The sequence below is a fragment of the Ceratotherium simum genome, chromosome 39, assembly GCF_057802395.1.
Source record: "Ceratotherium simum simum isolate JZ-2026a chromosome 39, ASM5780239v1, whole genome shotgun sequence".
Taxonomy (NCBI): Eukaryota; Metazoa; Chordata; class Mammalia; order Perissodactyla; family Rhinocerotidae; genus Ceratotherium; species Ceratotherium simum.
Window position 1 is genome coordinate 1,710,748 of NC_141938.1, and position 22,796 is coordinate 1,733,543.

The 22,796-nt window shown below is 57.2% G+C and overlaps 1 protein-coding gene and 1 long non-coding RNA gene across 10 annotated transcripts in view; one reads left to right on the forward strand and one right to left on the reverse strand.

Moving 5' to 3' along the window:
- Nucleotides 1–524: 524 nt before the first annotated feature.
- YJU2B (YJU2 splicing factor homolog B) lies at nucleotides 525–12,434 on the reverse strand. Of its 9 annotated transcripts, none has more exons than XM_087425359.1 (13): nucleotides 12,381–12,410; nucleotides 11,655–11,729; nucleotides 10,155–10,241; nucleotides 9,836–10,047; nucleotides 8,381–8,434; nucleotides 7,246–7,328; nucleotides 5,849–5,904; nucleotides 4,621–4,681; nucleotides 3,969–4,073; nucleotides 3,666–3,808; nucleotides 3,411–3,583; nucleotides 1,261–1,399; nucleotides 525–1,184 (listed from the first exon to the last, which is right to left on the reverse strand). In XM_087425359.1, exons 4-13 carry the CDS (start codon nucleotides 9,836–9,838, stop codon nucleotides 697–699), a joined length of 1,305 nt encoding a protein of 434 aa, XP_087281485.1. In that variant the 5' UTR covers nucleotides 9,839–10,047; nucleotides 10,155–10,241; nucleotides 11,655–11,729; nucleotides 12,381–12,410; the 3' UTR covers nucleotides 525–696. The 9 variants fall into 9 exon arrangements, with proteins under 9 accessions (XP_087281485.1, XP_087281486.1, XP_087281487.1 ...); XM_087425360.1 differs by lacking the exon at nucleotides 12,381–12,410 and adding an exon at nucleotides 11,901–12,316; XM_087425361.1 differs by lacking the exon at nucleotides 11,655–11,729 and having other exon boundaries at nucleotides 12,381–12,434.
- Nucleotides 12,435–20,484: 8,050 nt separating this feature from the next.
- Nucleotides 20,485–22,796, forward strand: part of LOC147912090 (uncharacterized) — a 36,913-nt gene continuing 34,601 nt past the window's right edge. Inside the window, exon 1 of the long non-coding RNA XR_015550179.1 lies at nucleotides 20,485–20,822. This is a non-coding gene — a long non-coding RNA (uncharacterized LOC147912090). The remainder of the gene's footprint in view (nucleotides 20,823–22,796) is intronic.

A 22,796-nucleotide genomic window follows, 5' to 3' on the forward strand; every position in this document is an offset into this window, starting at 1 on the left:
CTGGTTCCCCGCTGTACCCCAGTGGTGCGACAGCGTCTGTCACGCGCAAGGCCCCACCATCTTCGTGAAATGGCCCTCCTTCTCCAAGCTTTAGGGGGAGGTGGGGGCCCTGAGCCTCCCGGTGGATGCGTGGCTGCTTCTGGGCCGTTTTCTGCTCAGTTTACGTTTCCTTCAAAAGCAGCAAGGTGCTGGGAACTTTTTCATGGCCCGTCCAGGGCGTCCCGGGATAATGAACAGCCACATCCGTGTGCTCTACCCCTAGCTGCATCTGGCACAGATCCTGGGCATGCCGTGTGCCCCCCTGCTCCCCTTTCCACCCTTCACACTCAGCCTGTGCCACCTCCTTCAGAAAGTCTGCCCTGATTGCAGGCTGACCAGAGCAACTACCTTCAAACCCTTGTCAAGCTGGGTGGGGACCACGGCTGTGGTCACAGCATTGGCATTTGCTGATGAGAATCCTGCCAGGCTTCGTCAGCGGCTGGGGGGGGGAGCCCCTGGGCCCATCTAGTAACCCGAGGCAGGGAGCAAAGACATAGAGCTTTAATGTTGGGGGTCCCACCACGCACAAACGTCCTCTCCAAGTCCAAATAAATAACTCCACGGCTGTGGGAAGGCGAGGTTGGGAGGGGCTACCCCCGGGGAAGGGGCCTCCTGGGTGCCGGGCCTCCGGCAGGGGGGGTCCAGTCCCCGGCTCGCTCACTCACTGTCCGAGTCGGAGTAGTCGGCCACCAGGGAGGAGCCGAGGCTGCAGGGCTGCGGCATGTCCCGGGGGTTGGCCGCCTCCTGGCGGGAGCCTGGCGGGGCCGGGGGCCTGTCCTGCCAGCTCCCATCACACCCCTGAGGCCCGCTGGTCTTGGGAGTCTCAGCTGTCTCCTGAGAGCAGTCTCGGGGGGATGCGGGCCTGTCCTGGGCGGTCCCCTCGGGCAGCCATGGCTCCCCAGATCGGGGGGCCTGGCCCTCGCGCGGGGGGCCCTCTGAGGCCTCCCGGGAGCGCCGCCGCACGATGCCCAGGGCCCCTGGGGTGACAGGGGAGCCGGCGGGCGCGGGCCTGCGGGTCTGGGCCAGCTTCTTCAGGACGCTGACGGCCCTGCTGCTGCTGCTGCCGGCGCCGGGCGCCGGGGCCGCGGGGAACCAGGAGCGGCTGCTGATCTCCGTGCGCTTCAGCCTCTGCTTGTCCTCGCAGGCTGCGGGGAGGGGAGAGGAGGTCCAGAGCCGCCCTCTGCGCGCCCCCCCCCCCCCCCGCCCGCGCCCCCCACGCACAGTCCAGGGTGTGGAGCGTCAGCAGCGCGGCCAGCCTGCGGTCCGCGTCGGCCTCGGGCAGCAGCGGGATGGCCAGGCTGGCCTTGGTCTGCAGCGCCTGGTCCCTCTCCGCCGCCTCCTGCTCGGCTCTCTTCTTCTCCTGGGGGAGGGTGGCTGAGCTGACCCGGGGGCACCGCTGCCTCCCGGCCTCAGGTTCCTCCCCTCAGCTCATGCGAGAAGAGGGCCTCACACCGGGGCCGCGCACAGGCCCACTCAACAAGCGGGAGGCGCAGTCGTGTTAGCGTGCGTACTGTTCCGTCCCGCCCTCACTCGTCCCAGAAACGTTTACAGAACGCCCCTCTGCTGTCAGGCCCTGTTCTAGACACGGGGCACAGCAGAGAGTAGACCAAACCCTTGCTCCCTGGAGCTGACCTCCGAGTGGGCGAGAGAGACAAAGTGGTGAAGAGAAAAGGAATGTGGAGAAGGTGTGGGGGGTGGGCTGGGGGTTCAACTTTAAATGGGGTGCAGGGTGGAGGAGAGGGCCAGGGACTGTCTCCCCAAGAAGGTTACATTTGAGAATAGACGTGAGTGAGGAAGCCATGTGGGTATCTGGAGGAAAAGGGTTCCAAGGTGGCGGGAATAGTCTGTGCAAAGGCCCAGAGGCAGAAGCATGCTTGGAGGGGCTGAGGAACAGGGAGACGGCCTGTGTGGCTGCAGCAGAATGAGCACGGGGGGCGGGGGGGTGGCGTCTGGTGGGATGCGGGGAGGACTCTGGCTTCTACTTTAAGTAAGTGGGAGCCATGGAGGGTTCTGAGCAGAGGGACATGCTCTGACTAGGTGCTCGCAGGCGCCCTGTGGTAGCTGTGGGGGAACAGACTGGGGGGGGCGAGGGCTGGAGCCTGCAGACCAGGGAGAGGGACTGTGCTCGTCTAGGCGGAGGTGATGGGGGCTGGGGAAGTGGCCACATACTGGATCTCACTGCAAGGCAGAACCTGATGAATCTGCTGACAGGAGACAGGGAAGGGGGAGTTAAGGCCGACTCCACGCTCCGGGGCCTGAGTCTCCGGAAGGACGGGGATGCCTCTGTTACTGAGAAGGGGAGGACGTGGGCGGGGCAGGTCAGGGGCTCAGGGGGGCTCGTTGGGATGTTACGTTTGAGGGTGCTTAGACGCCCCCATGCGGTGACGCCAGCAGGGAGGGGACACACAGCTCAGGGCACAGTCCTGGCTGGAGGGAGGCACTTTCAGTAACAACAAGTAACAAAGCCAGCAATTCCAGTCCTAACAATAACGACCGCGGGATGACCAGAGACGATCAGGAAAGGAGACAAGAAGGGATGGGCGCCGTGGACAGGAGCTGGTGGCCCGTGGGGTCGCCGGGACGCTCCTGCCTGGGCCCCAGAGCGAGGGACGAGGGAGCAACTCGCACGGCCCGCACGACTTGCGGGGACCCTGCCAGCTGCCCTCGAGGGTGAAGACCCCTTGCTATCGTAGTCATCTGACCCGGCCCGGCTCCCGGGACTCAGCCCCACCAAGTATTTCTGGCACCACCGCAGCAGCCATCGGGGTCAGTGACATCGGTGCCCGGGGTCCTCCAGCAGGACACGCCGGGGCGCGGGGGCGCCTGCACCTGTGCCTTGGTGACTCTCCGTGTGGAAATATTCCATGTTGAAATACACACGATTGTATTATAAATGACTTTCCCTTTTTTCTCACGGTAGGCACTGCAGGCACAATTCTGGAAATTACGAGCGCAGGGGCTGATGACCTATTTGGTTTGGGGACAGTGGGCGGGCACACGAGTGCGTGGTAGGAGCCGACCAGGGGGTCGTGCCTGGCTGGGCCTCCGCCTGCCCCCCACGGCCCGCTCAGGCCTCACCCGTGGCCCACGCGCGGCTTGCTATCTGAGAATCTGCTGGAAGTGACGGCGCTCTCCCCTGGGGAAGGGGCCAGTGCCTCATCACGGCTGCTGGACTACGGCCCCCCACGGGCGCCGTGAGCTAGGGACGTGGTCCCCACGTGGCGGATGGGAGCAGGCTCAAGGGAGAAACGGCCCGCCTAGAGCTAGGCCAAGGTGGGGCGAGGGCAGGGCCTGGGTCTTCACCCGCCAGGCGTCATCGGCTCCGGAGTGGGGGTGTGTGGGGGGGTGCCCGCCCGCGGAGCCGCGCTCACCCGGAACCTCCTGCGCAGCGTGCTGTTGAGGGCGAAGTCGTCCTTCCAGGCGCTCTGGGCCTCCTGGATGTGGCTCAGCGTGGGCAGGGCCTTCCTGAGCGCGCCGCGGTCGGCCTCGCCGTGCTCCAGCCGGAACATGGCGTCCGTCTCCAGCTTCTGTTTCTTCTCGTGCTCTGCGAGGGCGAGAGCGCTGCTGGGCCTCGGGCCGTGGGGCCGGGGCTGGGGCTGGGGCTGGCCAGGGCCGCGGGCGCTCACCTGTCGCCAGCACCTGCTCGTTGTCCGCCATGTCCCAGCGCTCCTCCTTGCGCTGGGCACCGCTCACGATCACGTAGTCGCAGCTGGCGGGGTCTGTCTGCATCTCGATGTAGTTGACGCACAGGTGGCATTTCATCCGGAACCTGGCAGGCAGAGGGCGGCGGGTGGGAGGCGGGCACCGCGGCCGCGCCCAGGCCACCCCGGGGACCCTGCCTGCTCCCTTCCGTGCGTGCGTCAGTCAACGAGTGTCCGCTGAGCACCCCGCATCTGGGGGCCGCCACAGTCTTGTCACCCTGAACTGACCTCTGTCTGGAGTCCATTCCTTCATTCATGCATTCGTTCATGCATTCAGTCAACAAACCCCCCAGGCTGGGCTGGGCTGCTCTGTGGCAGGCTCTGCACCAGTCGCTGGGGACAAGCAGTGAAGTAAGCCAACCTGCTCTCGGAGGGGCTGACGTGCCTGTGGGGGCCGCGCTGGTAGCAAAGGCAGAAGCAGCCACAGGGTCGGGCGGCAAGCGCCGCTAGAAAAGGCCTCTCTGAGACAGTGTCGGGTGTCTGAGCAGAAACCCGAGGGGAGGGGGGAGCCCTGTGGGTGTCTGGGCAGAGAGAGCGTTCCAGGTGGAGGACACAGAGGTGGGAACCCCGGGGGTGTGTGGGGGCAGCGAGGAGGCCATGTGGCTGCAACAGAGTGCGTGAGGGGCAGTGGGAGGAGGTGAGGGCAGGGAGAGGCCACGGGGAGGACTTAGACTGTTACTCTGAGGAAGGTGGGAGCCGTGGAGGGTTCTAGGCAGGACACGCCCTGACGGACAGACCAAGACAGTTTCCAGGAGAGGCCGGCAGGTAAGGGCCATCGTGAAGAGGGCGCGAGCTTCCCTTCCCCTTAGGCTCCTCTGTAGCCCCTCACCCTGCAGCCACCCCATGTGTCCCTCTGTGACGCCCACCAGGCTGCCCCTACCTGTAGATGGGGGTCGTGTAGTAGTTGCCAACCTTCTTCTTTTCCGCGTTGTAACGAACACCTGGGAGGAGAGGGCGAGCGGGGCCAGGGCTCAGGCCACCCCCTGGGTGGGGCAGACGGGGTGGTATTCTGCCCCCTCGGGGGAGGCACCTCGGGAGGGCACGGAGATTCAAGGCGGGGAAGGGCCACGTCCAGGCTGTGTGGCAGGTGCTCCAGCCCCCGGGGAGGGAGGGCTGGAGCTGGGGGGCCTGGGTCAAAATCCTGGCTCCCCACTGACCGCTGTGTGACCCTAGACCTCCCCCTCTGGCCTCAGTTTCCCCATTTATTAAACAGGGATGTGCCTCCACACAGGCTGCGTGAGAATGGCAGGAGCTAACACTACACACGACAGGGACTGGGCCGGGCACCCAGCAAGCCTTCAAGAAGGGTCAGCTTTCCTTATCAGTCCAGAGAATGCCCGGGTTTTTGTTTTTTTGCTGGTTAGATAATATATGTTCTTGACTCTGTGTGACCTTGCTTATTGGGTGAAAAACCTTTAAACTAGAAGAACAGAGCTTGGGCTGGCGGGAGGTGTGGTCTGGCTGGCGGCTGTTTCTGTTCACGGACCCAAGGGCCCCACGTGGGGTGTCAGGCGGACCCCGCCGTCTGTCCCCTGGGTGCCCGGTGGCCATTGAGGCGGACGGCCCTGGCTCGGTCTGATCAGGGGACATGCCGGGGGCTCGCTCGTCCTCCTCGGCAGTGGGGTGGCCCAGTCCCGTGAGACGGGCGGGACCCTCCTGCCGGGGGCCGCCAGCTCCTGTGTGCAGGCCAGGTGCTGTGCCAGGAGCTGAGCCGCCCTGGACCATGGAGGAGGGAACGGAAGCCGGTAGGGTGGTCTCACAGCCGCTGAGGGGGGCGGTGGACCCACGTCTGTCTGTCTGTCCGTCTGTGGGGCAGCATCTTGAGTTCACGAGCCCTCATATGTGCCGTGCGATAAGCACGTATACGCCACACAGGTGGGTACTCAACCATCTGAATTTTACAGACAGGGAAACTGAGGTACACACAGGCTCAGAGGGTTGCCCAGCTAGGAAGTGGCAGAGACGGGATTTGAACCCAGAGCCCAGCCTCCTAACCGCTCTGCAGTGAGGCGTCCACAGCCCGCCAGTCACTCGGGGCCGTCTCTCCCTGACCCCTTCGGGAGCCCCGGCAGCTAAGGGGCAGGGGGCGGGGCCGGCGGGGAGCTCACCCATGCCGATGTGGTTCTTGCAGCCGTCGCACCAGATGTTATAGGGCATCTCGAATCTACACGACAGAAAACAGCTCGTCTGCATCCGCGCACGGGGCTCCCCGGTCTCCACACCCGAGAGTGCCCGCAGCCACAGTGCGAAGAGCACGCGCTGGGGAGGGTGAAGAACGGAGGCCCGTCCCGTCGTGCTGCTCTCGGCCGGCTGACCCAGGCCCGGGGAGGCTCTACTGGGTGCTGCCGGGCCTTCCAGCCTCGCCATGTCGGCTGACCAGGCCTTTGAGCAGCAGGGGAGGAAGCGGGCGCGGGGGCACAGGTGTGTGACTGTACTGTTACCGGTTTCTTTTTCACAGCTCTACGTGCGACGTGCAATCCTGGATTTCCCTGAACAGTGGTGACAGGGCTTCTCTTTTAAAAGAGAACCATTAAGTAATGAATAATGAGGCGAACTAAAGACACTGCACAGACGAGGCGGGGGCTCAGCACCCAGAGCAGATGGGCCTGAGGTGGGCGAGCTGGGTGTGCTCTGGGGCGTGCAGACAGGGCGGGGGAGAACTGAGGTGTCCTTCAGCCCCGTGCCTCCACGAACACCGCTGGGACCCGCATTTTGACTCTTTTCCATAGACATTCCCGCCTCTGATGTTTCTGTCGCTCGATCCTCTGCTCAAGCCCAGCGGGGTTCCGGGAGGCTGCGGGCAGAGTCCACAGAGCAGAGGAGGAAGCAGCGAAGGGCTCGCACAGCTGGCTTCTTCTTCCTGCTGCAGACGGTGCACAGAGCGCGGGCCAGAAACGAGAGGAGAACCCCGAGGGAAGGGCCGTTGTCCTGGCTCGGCAGTCACCAGTGGCTGCAACTGTCTATCCTGCCCATGGCTGTGCCCTTTGCACTGTGACTCTGCAGCACCTCCCGTGGAGAGGTGGCCTGTGCTGCCCCACCCCGCATCGTGACTCTTCTGAGCCCTCACTGGGGCAGAAGTGACGTGGTGCCAGTTCCCCGTCTCGGCCTCAAGACACCTTGCATGGCTCTGCTCGCTCTCTTTTGGGACCTGACGCTGCTATGTGAACAAGCCCAGGCTAGTCGATGGAGGATGAGAGACGTGGAGCAGAGCCCAGTCGTATCGGCCAGGGCTGTGCTGGACCGGCCAGTCCCCAGCCAGCCGACCCCCACACACGTGAGAGAGCCTGGCCGAGGCTGGGAGCAGCATCCAGCTGAGCCACAGACTTGTGAGCAGTAACACACGCTTACTGTTTTGTTACGCGGCAACAGCTGACTGATACAGTGACCTTCTGCTTTACAGAATCAAGCCCCTGCAGCGCTGGGCAAATCGGGGTGCTGAGTTCTCCCAGAAATCAGTGCCAGGTGGCATGAGGGGCAGAGTCCCCGGGTGGTGGCGGGGCCTTACCTGATGATGAGGATGCCCTGGGACAGCTTCCGAGCCCGCTCCCGCAGCGGGTGGCTGTTGTGGTAGCGGTTGAGAGAGCCATGCTGTGTGGAAAGGACGAGGCAGCGGATCAGCACGGCTGAGCGGGGGAGCTCGCGCGCCCTCACGGGCCGAGAGACGCCTCCCCGTGTCCTGCTGGGGGGTTAGCAGTGGACCGGGCACTGAGGCCTGGGTGAAGCCGTGGGCTTGGAATCAGGAACACGTGAGTTTCATCTTTCCTCCCCCACTTAGAGGTGACACAGCCGCAGGACCCCGGGGGGTGTGCTGACCTGTGGCCTGCCTGAGCCTCGGTTTCCCCTACCCGTCCCTGGGGACAAGGACGGTAATCACCTCAGGTGAGGTGACGACACCAGCTAATGCTTACTTGGTCCTCTGTGGGCCTCACCCCATCTTGACCCCTCACCTTCTGCGAGGTAGGTCGTTTTATCTCCCTCCCTGGACATATGGGGAAACTGCGGCGTAGAGAGGCCGGGTCACATGCCCGGGGCCACGCAGCTGGGATGTGTGGATTCACTCAGGCTCTGACTGAGCACCTCCGTGTGGGGACCAGCCGTGAACGAGACAGGTGAACGGCCCTGCCCTGGTGGGCGTTCATTCCAGAGGGAGACGGACAATACACAAATAAGTGGACAATAGTCAAGGAGTTATAAGGGCTACCAAGAGAAATAAAGCACTGGGTGATGCAATAGAGAACGAGACGGTGGTGAGGGAGGCCCTCTGTGAGGAGAGACCTAACAGAAGGGAAGGAGCCTTGTCGTTAAAAGGAGGAAGAGATTCCAGGCAGAGGGAACAGCAGAAGGAACGAGGAGGCCAGAGGAGCTGGAGCTGGGAGAGCAGGAAGATCTGACCCAGAGCCCGAGGGCCAGACCTCGTCCTGAGCTCCTCGGAGACACGCCAATGGGCTCAGAGTGAAAGGTCACTGACAGAGCCACATTCACCACCTGGACTGAAGACCGGCCCAACTCCTGTGACAGCTGCAAGGCGGGACCTCAGGGGCTGCCCACGAGTCTGTGGGCGCGGCTTCTGGGACGGGACAATGCGTGGTGGGGCCCTGCCCGAGGGGGTCGCAGAAATGGGGAAGGGGGCCTGGTCTCACCTTCTCAGGGTTGAAATCCGGAGGGTAGTACTTGTTGACACCTTTCCTCTCACCCTGGAAGGCAGAAGAGACGTGACTCAGAGGGGGTCCCGCCAGAGACCTGCTCGTGCAGCCTCGGGGGGTGGGACCTGATGAGGGAGACGAAGGACAGCAGAGAGCAGGGCCCTGGGCTCTGTGTCTGACTGGGGACTGGTGACTTAGGAGAAAACCCATGGTCGGCGCTGTGGAAAACTGCACCAGGATCAGACTCCCACACAATGGCTTTCACAATTTTTGGGACTCTGACCTACGGTTAGACACATTTAACATGCAACCGTGCAAATACACACATAACACACCTGAAGCACAGCTTTCAGGACAGAATCCTTATCCAGCCGTGAGTCTGTCTCTCTCTTTTTTTTGCTGAGGAAGATTGGCCCTGAGCTAACATTTGTGCCCATCTTCCTCTATTTTATATGTGGGGCGCTGCCACAGCATGGCTTGATGAGTGGCGTGTAGGTCCATGCCTGGGATGCAAACCCACGAACCCCAGGCCACCAAAGTGGAGTGTGCAAACTTAACCATTACACCACCAGGCCAGCCCCAAGACTCTGTCTTTTTAAATGCTGGCAGAACCACCAGTGGGTCTCAAACTTGGCTGCACGTTACGAGCCCCTGAGGAGTTTCTAAATTCTGATGCCTGGGACCAACCTCCGCCGGTTCTCCTGACACATGGCCTGCTCTGGGGCCATGGCACCTGGACGCTGGGCTTCGAAAAAGCAAGAAAACGTGTGTAAATAAATCCTTGTACACGCCTCATAGCAGCACTAGTCACAGTCGCCAAAAGGTGGAAACAACCCACATGTCCATCAATGGATGAACAGACCAATAAGTGTGGGCCATCCACACAGTGGACTATGAAGCTCTGATTCGTGCTACAACGTGGATGAACCTCAAAAACATTCTGTTAAGTGAAAGAAGCCAGACACAAAAGGCCACGTGGTGTATTCCGTTGATATGAAATGTCCAGAACAGGCGAATCCATAGAGACAGATGCAGCTTGGTGGTAGGCAGGGGCTGAGGGAGGGGAATGGGAGGGACTGCTCATGGGGATGGGGTCTCCTTTTGGGGTGATGGGAATGTTCTGGAACTAGATAGAGGTGGTCAGTGCACAATATTGTGAATGTACTAAATGCCACTGAATTGTACACTTTAAAATGGTTAATTTTATGTTATGTGAATTTTACCTCATTTAAAAAAAAAAGTCAAAAAAAAGAAGAAAGCTCCCTAGGTGACTTTAGTGCCCAGCAGTGTGAGAACCACTGTGCCCAACACCACGACCCAGAGTTTGCAGAGAGCACCTTAGAGCCTGGGGAGGGGGCTTAGGAGGGGTTTTTGCGGGGAGGGCAGGGGCCACTGCGGGGGTCCGACAAAGCCCAGAAGAGAACCCCAGTGAGCACAAGCCCATCTACTCACCATCCTGGGAGCCGCCTATGGGTCCTCGCCCTCAGCACGACCAATCTGCAAAGACGACACACCGATGGCGTGGCGTCGACCCACTGCCCAGTCCTGTCCTCCTGGGGAGCCTGGCGGGGGGTCCGCGGCCTCCCTATGAAGAAGCCGTGGGCTGCGTGCCTGTGTGTGGCGGTGGTGGCTCAGCTGATCCTCTCCCCAGGAGCAGCTGGCATCTGAGGAGTGGCGTCTGCCGTTTAGAAAGAGTGTCCTGTGCCCTCTCCATCCAGCACACAGTCACAGCTGACACTTCTTGACCCTCCATGGCCCCAGCCCCACTCGCCTGGACCAGTGCCGTCGCCTCCTGCCCGGCCTCCAGGCTCTGCCCGTGACTCCCACGGTCTGTTCTCCCCACAGGGCCAGAGGATCTCTTAGAATATAAATGTGAACTATCACTTTCCTGCTTAAAGCCCTCCAGTGACTCCCATCACTTCGAGACACAAGTCAAACCCCTCCCCGTGGCCTGTGGGGTCCCCGCCTGCCTCTCCAAGCCCCTCTTACCCCTCTCCCTCTCGCTCACTCTGTTCCAGCCACCCTGGCACCCTGGCTGCCTTCAAAGGCTCAGCAGGTGCAGGCCGACTGGCCCGAGTGTCCTTCCACCAGCTGTCTGTTCTTTGTCACAGGTCTCAGTTCAGACACCTTTGTCAGAGGCCTTGTCTGACCACCTGATCTAAAGTCACTTCTTCCCTGGGGTTCTAACACATCACCCTGCGTCTGTTTACTTGTCTACAGTCTGTCTCCTCTGCCAGGTCACATCGAGCTGTATCTCCAGCCCCTGGACGGTGCCTGGCCCCTGGTGAATGCTGACTGCGGGAACCACCCAGGTAAGTGGTTGAGGTCCCATAAGAATCAGTGCGGGTGACACAGCTACTGAATGCAGGGGCTCCTAAAACTGGGGGTGGGGAGACCCCCTCCCCCTGCATGTTTGGGGGAGAGACTTTTAGGTCAAATAAGAGGAAGTTCTACTTTGCTCTAAAGAGGGACACTATGAGGGACGGAAGCATATTCTAGAATCGGGATTGGCAAATTTTCTCTGTCCAGGGCCAGAGAGTAAACATTTCTGGCTGTGCGGGCCAGACCGCCTCTGTGCCCCAAACTCAGCTCTGCCACCACAGCTAGAAAGCAGCCACAGACACTATGTAAACGAACGGGTGTGGCTGCATTCCAATAAAACTTTATTTAGGGTCACTGAAATCTGCATTTCACGATTGTTACCTGTCACAAAATATTGTCCTTTTGATTTTTTCCCAATCATTTAAGAAATTAAGACCATTGGTAGCTGGCACGCTGTACAAAGTCAGGCAGCGGGCTGGTCTTGGCCTGTGGGTGTAGTGTGCCGGCTCCCTGTGCTCAAGACACCTGGTCTCTGTTTCCGCCCACTTAGCCGGGCGCTCGGGAAGGGTTCCCGTGTGCCAGGCGCCGCGCTGAGTCTGACCTCACTGCCGCCCTTACTCTGCATCATGTGACTACGACCTCCAGAACGAGGACGTGGGGGCTTAAGGAACTTGCCCAGGGTCAGAATCTCACGGGGAGGCAGAGCCAGGGTGCAAGGCCTTGGAGGCAAACTTCCGCCATCACCGGATGCTCTCTCCCTCCCGGTCCTCCATCTGTCTGCCCCTGGACCAGATCTTCCTAAGGCTGCTTCCAACCCCAAAATGCTCTTGCCCACAAAATGGCCAAGTGCGCACCCAGGCTGCGGGGGCCCAGTTCCCTGGGGCTGAACCCTCCCCAGCTGGGTGGCCGGGGCCAGAGTCTGAGCTTCCCTGAGCTTCTATGTCCTCACCTGTAAGGAGCGGATGGGGGCGACGGGGCTGACTTTCTGGGGGTGCCGTGAATGAAGTAACGCGCTGGGAAACGCCTGCAGAGTAAGTGCTCCGTTACCGGAGCTGGGGGTCGCACGGGGGTTTTACCGCCGCAGTGAACGGCACAGAGGGGCTGTAGGGTGGCCGTACGGAAACCCCTGGTCCTCGGAGTCCAGAGTAATTATAAACCCCCCGCTCAGGGCGTGTGCTTGGGCTTGGACACCCACTCTGCTGCTGCGGAGCGGCTTGACTTCGGGCAAATTGCCTACTATCCCTGAGCCTCAGTTTCCTCGTCTGTCAAATGGGGTTTGTAAGGTATCCACCCGATAAGGACGCTGTCAGGACTCGGCGAGTTAAATGAAGTGCTTGAAACAGAGCCCGACTTAAACGCTGGGATTCTGATGATTTCTCACGTCCACTGTTTTACAAGCGTCATTTTACGAAACCTTCGCCACGACCCAGCCAGGTAGGGGCTGACGGGCCCGTTTCCCAGGCGAGGAAAACCCCAGGGCCCTTGAGGCAGAGTGGGGGCCAGGCTGCGTCTGGGGCCGGGCTGGGACCTGCGCCGGCTCCGCACACCCGGCCCGCGTCCGCAGAGCCCCGCGGCCCCCGGCTCGCTCGGCCCCGCCGGGGGGCTCCGAGGTCGCGGAGGCGGCGGCCAGACCCCCGGCCGCGCCTGGCCCGCCCCTCCGCCCGCCCGCACTTACCTGCCCTTCTCCTGACGTCACGCCGCGCCTGTGCCCGGAAGTGAGCGCTGGGCGCGCGAGGGGGCGTGGCGCGTTTCTCGCGCGACGAGGGCGCCTGCGCGAGGCGGGGCGAGGCGGCAGCGCCGCGCTGATTGGCTGAATGCCGCACACGCCGCGCGCTCTCGGCCGCCGGAGTGGACCAATCCCGGACAGCCCTCCGCAACCACACGCACGTCACGAAGCCCCACGCTCGGCCCCGCCCACCCTGCCCGGCCCAATCCCAGGCCCGCCTCCCTGCCGGCGCCCCCGGCGGCGTCTCGCCCCCAGGAGCCGTGGAGCGAGGGCGGGCGGGCCCCGGCTGCCGGCCGAATCAAACCAGCGCACTGGGTCGAACGGCTGGCGAGCTAGGAGTGATTTTCCCATTTTTAAATGGTTGAGGGAAAGAAATCAAAACAATAACATTTTATGACTTGTGAAGATATCTTGAAGTTCAGATTCTAGTGTCCATAGATAAAACTTTGTTGGCATACAGCCACGCCCACGCATTTACCTGTTGTCTGTGGCCGGAGCTCAATGGTTGCAGCAGAGAGCGTATGGCCCACAGACCCCCCAAGTTGACTGTCTAGTCCTTTAAGGAGGAAGTGGGCCAGCCCTTGCCTTGGCGCCTTCAGACCAGCCTGGTTGTGCCCTCTCCACAGGGGAGTGGCGTTTGCATTTACTTTTATGCCCTGTAGGGCCTAACAGAATGTTTGTTCATCTGTTCATTCAGCAGCTGTTTAGTAGGTGCCTGCTGTATGCCAGGCCACGGGGGTTTGAGAGCAAAGGACACACCTTTTTCTCACTGATGGGGCAGACATGCCAACGGGCGATTTATCAAGGGCAATGTGAGAAATGATGACAACACTACTACTGCTATGTTACTGGGTGCCAGGCCCTGTTCTAAAGCCCTCGAAAGCCGGTTCTCATGTAAACATGGTGCTGTATATGGAGTGCTCACTATTCACTCACATGTATTATCTCAGGGCATGCTGCTTCTAGGAGATGGATCTGCTATCATTCCCATTACAGATTAGGAGTGGGCCCAGAGAGGTTAAGCAACTGGCCCAAGGTCACACAGCTGGTGAGGGGTGGAGGATTTGACCTCCATCTGCTGGCGCTAAACTTTGTCTCCTTAACGTCTGAGCTATACTGCTTTGCGTTGTATGCATTAAACATAAGGGCTGTGGGGACCCAGAGGAATCTTTAACAAGGATGGCGTGTTCGGGAGTGGGCAGGAGTGAGGGTCAATGAGGCCCCCGTGACGGGTGAGCCTGAGCTGGATGAGGAGGGTCGAGGCAGAGGAAGGGGGGAGAGGGCAGAGGAATGCTCACGGACCTTGAGGAACAAGAGGGAGTTGCATTCAACCCAGTAATCTTGCCTGCTACATCTGGATTTTGCTGGAGTTCTTGTCCTGCCCCTGAACGAAGAGATAGTGACTGAAAAGCTACAGAATGCCACCTTGTGAGTAAAATATTTTGGGGAGGGGAGATGTGAGGACCCTTGTCTTTCAAGGGCCATTTAGAGCCTCACCTAGTACTCACACGCAAGGGGCGTGATGGAACCCAACATCAGCCTGAGATATGAAGAGACCGTTTTATACAGAGGCCAAATGCAGGCCAGTTCCTGTTAGGGAGAGGAGGGCAATTAGCCAGCCTCGGCATGGTGGCAGGAAGGACCTGGAATGTAGCCCTGGGGAACCTGACCAAGTCACCTCACCTGTTTGCTCATCTGTAAAGTGGGATATCTCAGCTCTGCCCACGGGAATGAATGCAATAAATGCCTACAAATGTATTTGTAAAACAGTTTGAATAAGAAAAGAGAAACCAGTGGGCTGGGAAGGGCGCCCTAGGATCATGGTGTGGCTTTTGGGGATAAGAGCAGAATGACTGAGGAGGAGGTGGGCTCTAAGCATCAGGAAGTTCTTTACATAAAGCTGAAACCCACTTTCCTGCTATTGGCACCCACTGGCCCTATTCCTGCCTTCGAGGGCCACGGAGGACTGTCCCCTCTTCCACATGTCAGCCCTTCAGCTCCCACCCACCTCTACGAGTCTGTGGTTTGAGCCTAGCACTGGCTTTATTTCTCCAATCACCATCCAGAGCTCAGAAAGCAGCCTAATAGAGTAGACATTTTATATTCGATCTGTGGCTGGGGTCAAAACCACTGGGGGCACCTGCCCAGCCCCACCCCTCCCTCTGTGTGAGAACATCCGACCTCCAGAGGGCGCCGCAGCGTTTGTACTTAGCCGTTGTCCTCACCACAGCTGACTGGGTCAGGGGTGTAGATGGAGCCCAAGCTGGGCCAATCGGGTTTACTCCTGGGAAATTAGAATCGGGATCCGGAAATGTACAGGTATCTGCTGGTGGCCTGACCTGAGAACGTGGAACTCTGGAACTTAGTGGGAGGGCATCTATAGCCGTGTGCACGGAAAAGCAGAGGTAAGCAACCATGTGGTAAGACAGAGAGAGAGAGACAGACTGTCTTTATCCCTCGGGCCTTCCAGTTGTGAGATTCCTTGAGATATCCTTAAATAAACTCTCTTCTTTCAACTAAGTTTGAACAAGGTTCTCTCTCACAACCAAAAGAACCTTAACTATGAGAGTAGTCCTGTGTATGGTGATGTAGGAAAATTTTATATATTGAGGTGTATGGGGAAGCCATTCTGGTTTAAACTTGATTTGGCCTAAATTTTATTTAAACCAAAGAGGCCTGACTTACAGCCTGTCAAGCATTCATTGTACATCTGCTTTAATCATTATCCCAAAGAAAGAATGTGCCCTTTGAAGATAAGAATTGATGCCTCCCGTCTTATGACGCCAGTATTTTTTGAAGTTTCCCTGCCCATGACGCCAGGGTCTTGTGACCTGCTGTGTACGTGCTAATCTGTAACGAAATATTTCCTTGAATCCTTGAAAGAAAGTACCCCTGTCATGCTTGATGTACGTCTCTCTGTTTGGAAATGGCAGATGATGGTGCTGAAAACCACTCTTCGTCAGAGTGCTTTCTTACTGCACCTCCAGGCTAGTGCTCAGCTTGACTCGAATGAAACTCTCTGCTATAGAACGATTGGTGATTATTTGCATCAACACTGGTTATGGGAAACTTGTTAAGTCCACAGTTGTGCTGGAGCAAAGAAAGGAGAGGCTGAGGATTGGGGTGATGATTTCAAGGCAACCCAAACTCTTCTTCACCCTTTTGAGAGAGCAAAGGGCAAGGATAGTGAGATCTTAGGAAAGACAAATCCAATTGCTAGTTTCTGTAGTAGACAGATTCTATGAGGGCCCCCAGATCCCCACCTCCTGGTGTTCACACCCTGTGTAATCCCCTCCTGAGTGTGGGCCCAGTGACTCTGTTCTAAGTAGTAGAATACAGTAAAGTGATGATGTGTACAGAAATACATTACATAAGATTGTAGCGTTCATCTTGCTAGGAGACTGTCTCCCTTGCTGGCTTTGAAGAAGCTAGCTGCCATATTGCGAGGGGCCCTATGGAGAAGGCCATGAGGCAAGGAAGCGAGGGCAGCCCCCAGCCAACAGCCAGCGAGGACCTGAGGCCTTCAATCTGACAGCCTGCAAGGAAGGGAAATTCTACCACTAACTGCACGAGCTTGGCAGCAGATCCTTCCCCAGTTGAGCCTCGGATGGGACCACAGCCCTGGCCCACACCCTGATCACAGCCTTGCAGAGGATCCAGTTAAGCTTCGCCCAGACTCCTGACTCACAGAAACTGAGACGTTGTTGTACTTTGTACATTGTTGTAGGCCACTAAGTTTGTTATAATTTGTTACACAACAGTAGATAATGAATACAGTTTCTTTCTCAGGCTATAAAGCAACATATAATAAAAGAAACCTGCTTGAAGTGTTTTCAAATCAGCTGAGGCAAAACAGAAATCTCAATTGCAGACCTACATATTTACCTCTGTAAGATCCCAGTGTGATGAGGACAATACTTGGGTTTCTCAGATATGCAAAAGATTCTAGAAAATGCTCTCCTGGGTGCAAGCCCGAAGGCAGAGAGGACAGGGCACCAGGGTGATTCCCCAGGTCTCACGTGGGCCACTCCTCCGGCAGCCAGGCACTGAGCACGGGGGCACCCAGGGAGCCTTAGAGCCCTCGGCACCATCCTGCAGCTCCAGAAGAGAGAGGAGAAGAGCTACAGAGCAAGTGCAGTGCCACGTCTCCACTCAGCGGCTGCACCTGGCTTCTTCCGCAGCTCAAGTCTTTGGTTAAACAAAGTCTCGAAAAGGAACGTCTGTTTAGAAACACATGTTTCATGTGTGACAAGATGAGGACGGTGATGCAAAGGGCTTTGAGAGCTCGCTGCGTGGTGAGGGCTACTCATTTGGCCTGTGTCTCTAGAGAGGACGACTGGGCTGGATGAAAGGAGAATGGGGGCCACCCTTCCTGGTCGTGGAAGGGCGTCGTGACGCCGTGAGGCCCCATCATGCTTTGTGGCTCTGTGGCAGGAAAAGGGCACGGAAGTCTTCATCTGGAAGAGCGCAGTGCCATCTGTGTGCTGCCTCCAAACAGCGGGAAGAATAATACGCTTAGCTCAGACATTGCTTTTACTGCACCCAGTTCAAGGGACTTGAAAAGGGGGCCTGTGCCTTTATGGGTTTAGGAAAACCGGATCCTCCGGAGCATTGGGGCTCTATTCTGGGCGCTGCGGCTTGCTACTCTAGCTGACCTGGTGTGCCATGGGAAAGGTTGACAATCTCTTGGAGCCTACTGTTCTTGAAACTTGAGGAGACAGCAAGGAACGGGAGACACAGACACCCATTGCATTTCTGGTTTTCTGAAAGCCTTTGAAGTAGCAACTGAAAGCATTTTTGGGCTGGGAGGAGGAGGCCAGGAATGCTGGCTGGTGCCAACGCAGACTGCATGAGGAAGGCATTTCCTGTTCTCCTGCTGGCTCTGTTACAGAGGTCCTTTATTCACCACTGAACGCCCACAAACGCAGGAGTATACTGCACGGCTCTCTGGGGTCCCCGACAGCTGAATCTGAAGGACATGGGGACAGTGAATGCAGGGGTCCTGCACCAGTCACGGGCAGGTGGGCGAGAATTTGGGCGACCACACGCTTTGGTCCTGGCCTGAAGCCTTAGAGTCTAAGGCAGGGTTGGCAAACTTCCTGTGTGGGTCAGGTAGTAAATATTTCACTCCCGTGGGCCAGATGGCTCCATAGCAACTGGTAGCTCAGGCATTGCTCAGTGAAAGCAGCCACAGACAAAATGCAAACGAACAGCTGTGGCCGTGGCCAGTAAAACTATTTCCACAACCGGGCCATGGGCCGGAGGGTCTGGGAGCCCTGGTCTAAGGGACTGAAAAGACGAAATCTTCATCTTCAGAGCTCAACAACTCCAGTTCCTTCTGGCAGAAGCAGCTGCAGAGGCGCTGAGGACAGGGCTCAGGGAGGGTCTGTGTGTGAACCGTGGTCATCCACTTACTAGTTTTTACAAGGATCTTTCTTTTTGCTGAGGAAGATTCACCCTGAGCTAACATCAGCTGTCAATCTTTCTCTTTTTGTATGTGAGCTGCTGCCACAGCATGGCCACTGACAGCCAAGTGGTGTAGGTCTGCACCTGGGAACCAAACCCGGGCCGCTGGAGCAGAGCATGCTGAACCTAACCACCAGGCCAGCGGGGCTGGCCCTACAAGGCTCATAACTTCAAATCCAGAGGTTTGGATTTGGGCCCCATCACTTCCTAGTTCTGTGATCTGGGGCAAGTTGTTAACTACTGTATGGCTCAATTTCATCACCCAAAGGTGGAGACAGTGACCCTTCACTCGGAGCTGCTGACGAGGTTTCACAGGTAACACTGGGAAGGCACTTGGCATGAGGCTGGCACTAGCTCTAGAGTCCACACGTGTGGAGTCGGAAGTCTCTGCCTTAGCAAATGGGCTTGGTCCTTCCCACTGTATAAATTAATCAATGTTTATCCAAGTTGGGAAGAGCAGTACTTGTAACTTTTGGTCTTCCCCATCTAGGACGACTCAGCACGAATTGAGTCACTACGTCGACTCATACTAGTAAACGCTGTCTGTAGGAGAAACAGCCCCAAAGAATTGTGTCCAGAGTATCACCCTTAGGACCATGACTAGGACTAATTAGAATCTTAAAAAAAATGTCTGGGATTTTTAGCACAGAACATAGCTATTATATACAGACAATTGAAATATGACATGAATGGAGTGGAACCCCCCCCATCACCCCCTGGGCCAAACAGAGACTTGTACTACAGACTTGACTACAGAAGTCTCTCCCTTGCTGCTTCTGAGATGGATTCTAATAAAAGCATGGAGATGCTGACAGCCAGTCGGAACTCGGACCCCTTGGGAGCAGAAAACCCTGGCACGAGGTTTGCTCGTGAGGGTCCATCTCCAAATGGCGTTTCTGCATGGTGTCCACCTGTTCTGACTCACCTGTGTGAAGGGGACGTTTCCAGACAGCAAACCACAAGCATAGGGAACCAGTTTCTGGGATAAGACCAGGAGGCAATGCGGCAGGGCGGGGCACAGGGGTCAGGTTTAGGACCACAGAACTGACCCCCCCGCCCGCCACCAACCTGAGCCCCAGATAATAAATTCTTCTCCTGCCACTAGGGACACATGTGAAGGCCGCCCTCCAGAAAGGCCTGCTCACAGAGCCCACCCAGACGAGGGAGAAGATGCTCTGTCAGAGAGAGAACTGACGAGGGCAATGACAGAGAACGGGGCGAAATGAGGGGAAGGGGAGAAAAGAGGGAAATGTGGTCTAGCACACCAATACTTTCTAGCACCTTGGAACATAATCTTAAACCTCAAGCAAAATATTTAGATCAACTTTATTATTTACCCAAATACGGCAGTACCCCTTCTTCATTCATTTGACATGTATTTATTGCCTGCTACTAGGTATTATTAGCATTATTCTAAGCACTGGGGAGGCAGCGATAAAACACGCAGTCTCTGCTCTCTCGAGCTTATGTCCTAGTGGGTTCAGGCTGGGCCATCCTGGTCAGACCATTCTCTATGAGCAGGATCCCAATTCCTTACTTTAAGTTCCTACTCTTCTAGGGCGGGACATAGAATCTTCTGACCCATGGCCCAAATCTGGCAACTGCGGAGTCCATGTAAAGGCAAGTGGATGCTAAAGAGAATTAATGAAAGGGGTGATCCGTGGCTTTCTGGATGCATACCAACCAGGTTAGAACAACTTCTGTGGATGCTTGGGACATTCCTATAATTTAAGCACCACATTATGGAGCATTTTAAAAGGCCAGTTTTTAATTTTATTTTACTTTTCATGCAAATACCAGGGTGTCTTGTGCTTAAACACCCTAATTTCCCACAAACGAGCCCCTGCCATTGCTGTGTTAAACACCACCATAATTTACTTGTTAGAATCAGAAATAATAATGAGTTTGCTGGAGTGGTAACAACAGCCCAGAAGAAATGACTCTGAAAAATGTGTTTAACGGACCAGGCAGAGGAGCTGCGAGATGTAACAAAAGCCACTTGGAGGTGAAGTGAAGGGGCACCGGGAGGGAGGCTGGGCAGCTTAAGTCACTTCTTGGGGGAGGGGGTGGATTTTGTTAGAAGCTGTGCTTTCCAGGTCCTTAGAAATCATCTCACTGCCCTCATTTGACATCTGGGAAAGTCAGTCCAGAGAAGTTAAGTGACAAGGTCACAGAGCTTGTAGTGGCAGAACTGGGGACAGAACCCAGGTCTCCCGATTCTTGGCCCAATGCTTGTTTCACTCAGTTGAAGAGTCCATTTCAGTCATCCACTGTGTTTCATATAATCCAATTGGGTCAACCAGTTTCCAGAAAATCGGGCTATTTTAAGAATCTCCACTGAGAAAATTAATACAGTATATACTTTTGGGCATACCACAGTGGTAAAGAATTAAAAATCTATTTAGTGAAAACTAACAGACTTATCTATCTTTTCATTTTTGGCTCTGCTCGGTGGTTGTCACCTGGTGCCACCTTGCCCCCCAGCGGACATCTGCAAGGTCTGGAGACACTTTTGGTGGTGACATCTTGGGGGCGGTGGTGTTCACTACACCTAGTGAGTAGAGGTTATCTTTCATTTTTGGCTCTGCTCGGTGGTTGTCACCTGGTGCCACCTTGCCCCCCAGCGGACATCTGCAAGGTCTGGAGACACTTTTGGTGGTGACATCTTGGGGCCGGTGGTGTTCACCGCACCTAGTGAGTAGAGGCCGGATATGCAGCTAAACATAAACATCCTACAGGGCACAGGACAGCCCCCACCCGAGAATGACCCCGCCCCAAATGCCAGCAGGGCCGGGGTTGAGAAACCCTGCGCTAGAGGCGCAGAAACCAAAACGGGAGCTGAGACAGAAAGCTGGAGGGCGGTCCCGACCAGGGTGGACACGGCAAGTGCTGCAGAACTTGCCAGCAAAGGTGCTGTTTCAAAAGGTAAGCGTCCTTGGGCTCCTACATCCAACACTTCCCACCCCGTTCACAGTCGGATGGCGATCGGGGCTCCTGGGCCATTTCCTCCCTCGCGCCTTCTCCCCACCCCAGCGTGGACACGCGACCCGCGCGCTCCCGCCAGGCACAGGGGTCACTCGCCGAGCCTCCAGCGGGGCCCCCGGGGTGCGCACCTTCCCCTCCTCGTCCCGCCAGCACCAGCGGAGCCCGGGGCGGCTCCCTTCGCGGTGCTTCCCCGTGAGACGCGGAGAGTGAGAATACCGCCCCCCTCCCGGCTGCCGAGCGCCCTCCCCACCACTCCCGCCACGCAGGCCTCCCGGCGCTCCCCACCGAGCCGCCCTGCCCGTCTGCGGAATCTCTTCCGGCCTCTGAGGCAGGGGCTGTGAACTCCCATTCTGCAAATGGGGAAACTGAGGCTGGGAGGCCACGGAACCGGACCCGGGTCTCGCGGCTCTGGAGGAAGGGGCTGGCCCGGAAGGCGGGGGTCTTCTCCAGAGGCCCCGGGGGCGCTCAGCACAAAGGGGGCGCCCAGACGAGTTTCTTATCCCTCCCGGGCACCCCCGATCCCGCTTCCTCGCTCGGCGAGGCTCCCGGCGAGGACGGGAGGCCTAGCTAGGAATTAGGGGCCCCACGGCGGGCAGGGTCTCCGAGGCGCTACGCCGGCCCCCCAGGCGCATGCGCGCGTGCGCGCGGGGCACTGTGGGAGGCTGGCTGCGCGCCCGCTGCGCAACCCTGACGCCGGCGCGGTTGTCAGGGCAACCGGGGCGGGGCGGGGCGGGGCGGGGCGGGGCGGCGCCGCCGTCGTGTGTTTGTTAAGAGCCGTTCCCCTAACTCGCTGAAGCTCCTCCGAGTTGTTTATTGTGCTTTGGTTGGTTCGCTTTCCAGTTGGACAGAAGCTGGCTTCCTGTCCCCAGGAGCATGCACAGTTGATTAAATGTCAGCCACGGGCGGGCGGACCCCACGATTAGGTGCTGGTGCAGACCACTTGAAAGAACTCGCAGGGCCAACCCTGTTCGCATTCCCCCGTCGTTTTTTCTCTCCTCTTTAGCCTTTGAGCATTCTGTAATTTATAAGGGCATCTGTAATTTCTCTGACTTCTCCGGGCAGCTCTTGCTTCGCCCAAATCACGAATCTGAATTTGGCAGCAATGACTCAGTGGTGACTAATTCCATTAGGACAGCATTCTCTGCGTTACAAGGGAGTTTGAAGCAGGGTTTCTTTAAATAGAAAACTTCCTCGGTGCACTGGACACGATTCACTTTATATAAAATTCATTTAGATACAAGATCCAACCCCGTTTTTTTGCATCAGCTGCTGCGTAGGGCTGTGCAGGCTGTGCCTGGCTGAGGGGATGGGAATGGGGCTGAAATCCAGCCCAGGCTGTGTTCACCAAGCTGGAGGACAGAGCGCCTTCTAATTCGTCTGTCAGAGTGGGTGCCTTTTTCTATTTGCACGAAGTTTGTGTATGTGCCAGCTACTTTCCCGCACGTATTTTTTTTTATTGAGGTCACATTGGTTTATAACACTATATATGTGGGAGATCAAAATTGGCCGCCCTGAAATATATCTTTTTACCTTGATTATTTTCTCTGAAAGAAACTTTAACCTTCCCCCAAACTTACGCCTAAAAGTGACGGACTGGGAGGGTTCTTGCTAAGCCCATTCTTATCAAAGTTCTGTTTACCAAACATTTACATTTGTAAAGGTATCTGCTTCTCTGTACTGGGAAGGGGGGGGGGATGGCCTTATCTCTGGAAACTCTTATCAGTATGGAAGGAAAGACTTAAATCTGCATAGTCTTGATTACTGTGATTTCTGTCTCCCTCCACACCCCCAACATCATCCTTTGTCTACCTGAATATGCTATTTAAGGTGAAAAACCTTCGCCAATTGTCAAAAAACTCAGTTTCCCTGGTTTCTCCCATGTATACATGTTATTATTATTATTATTATTATTAT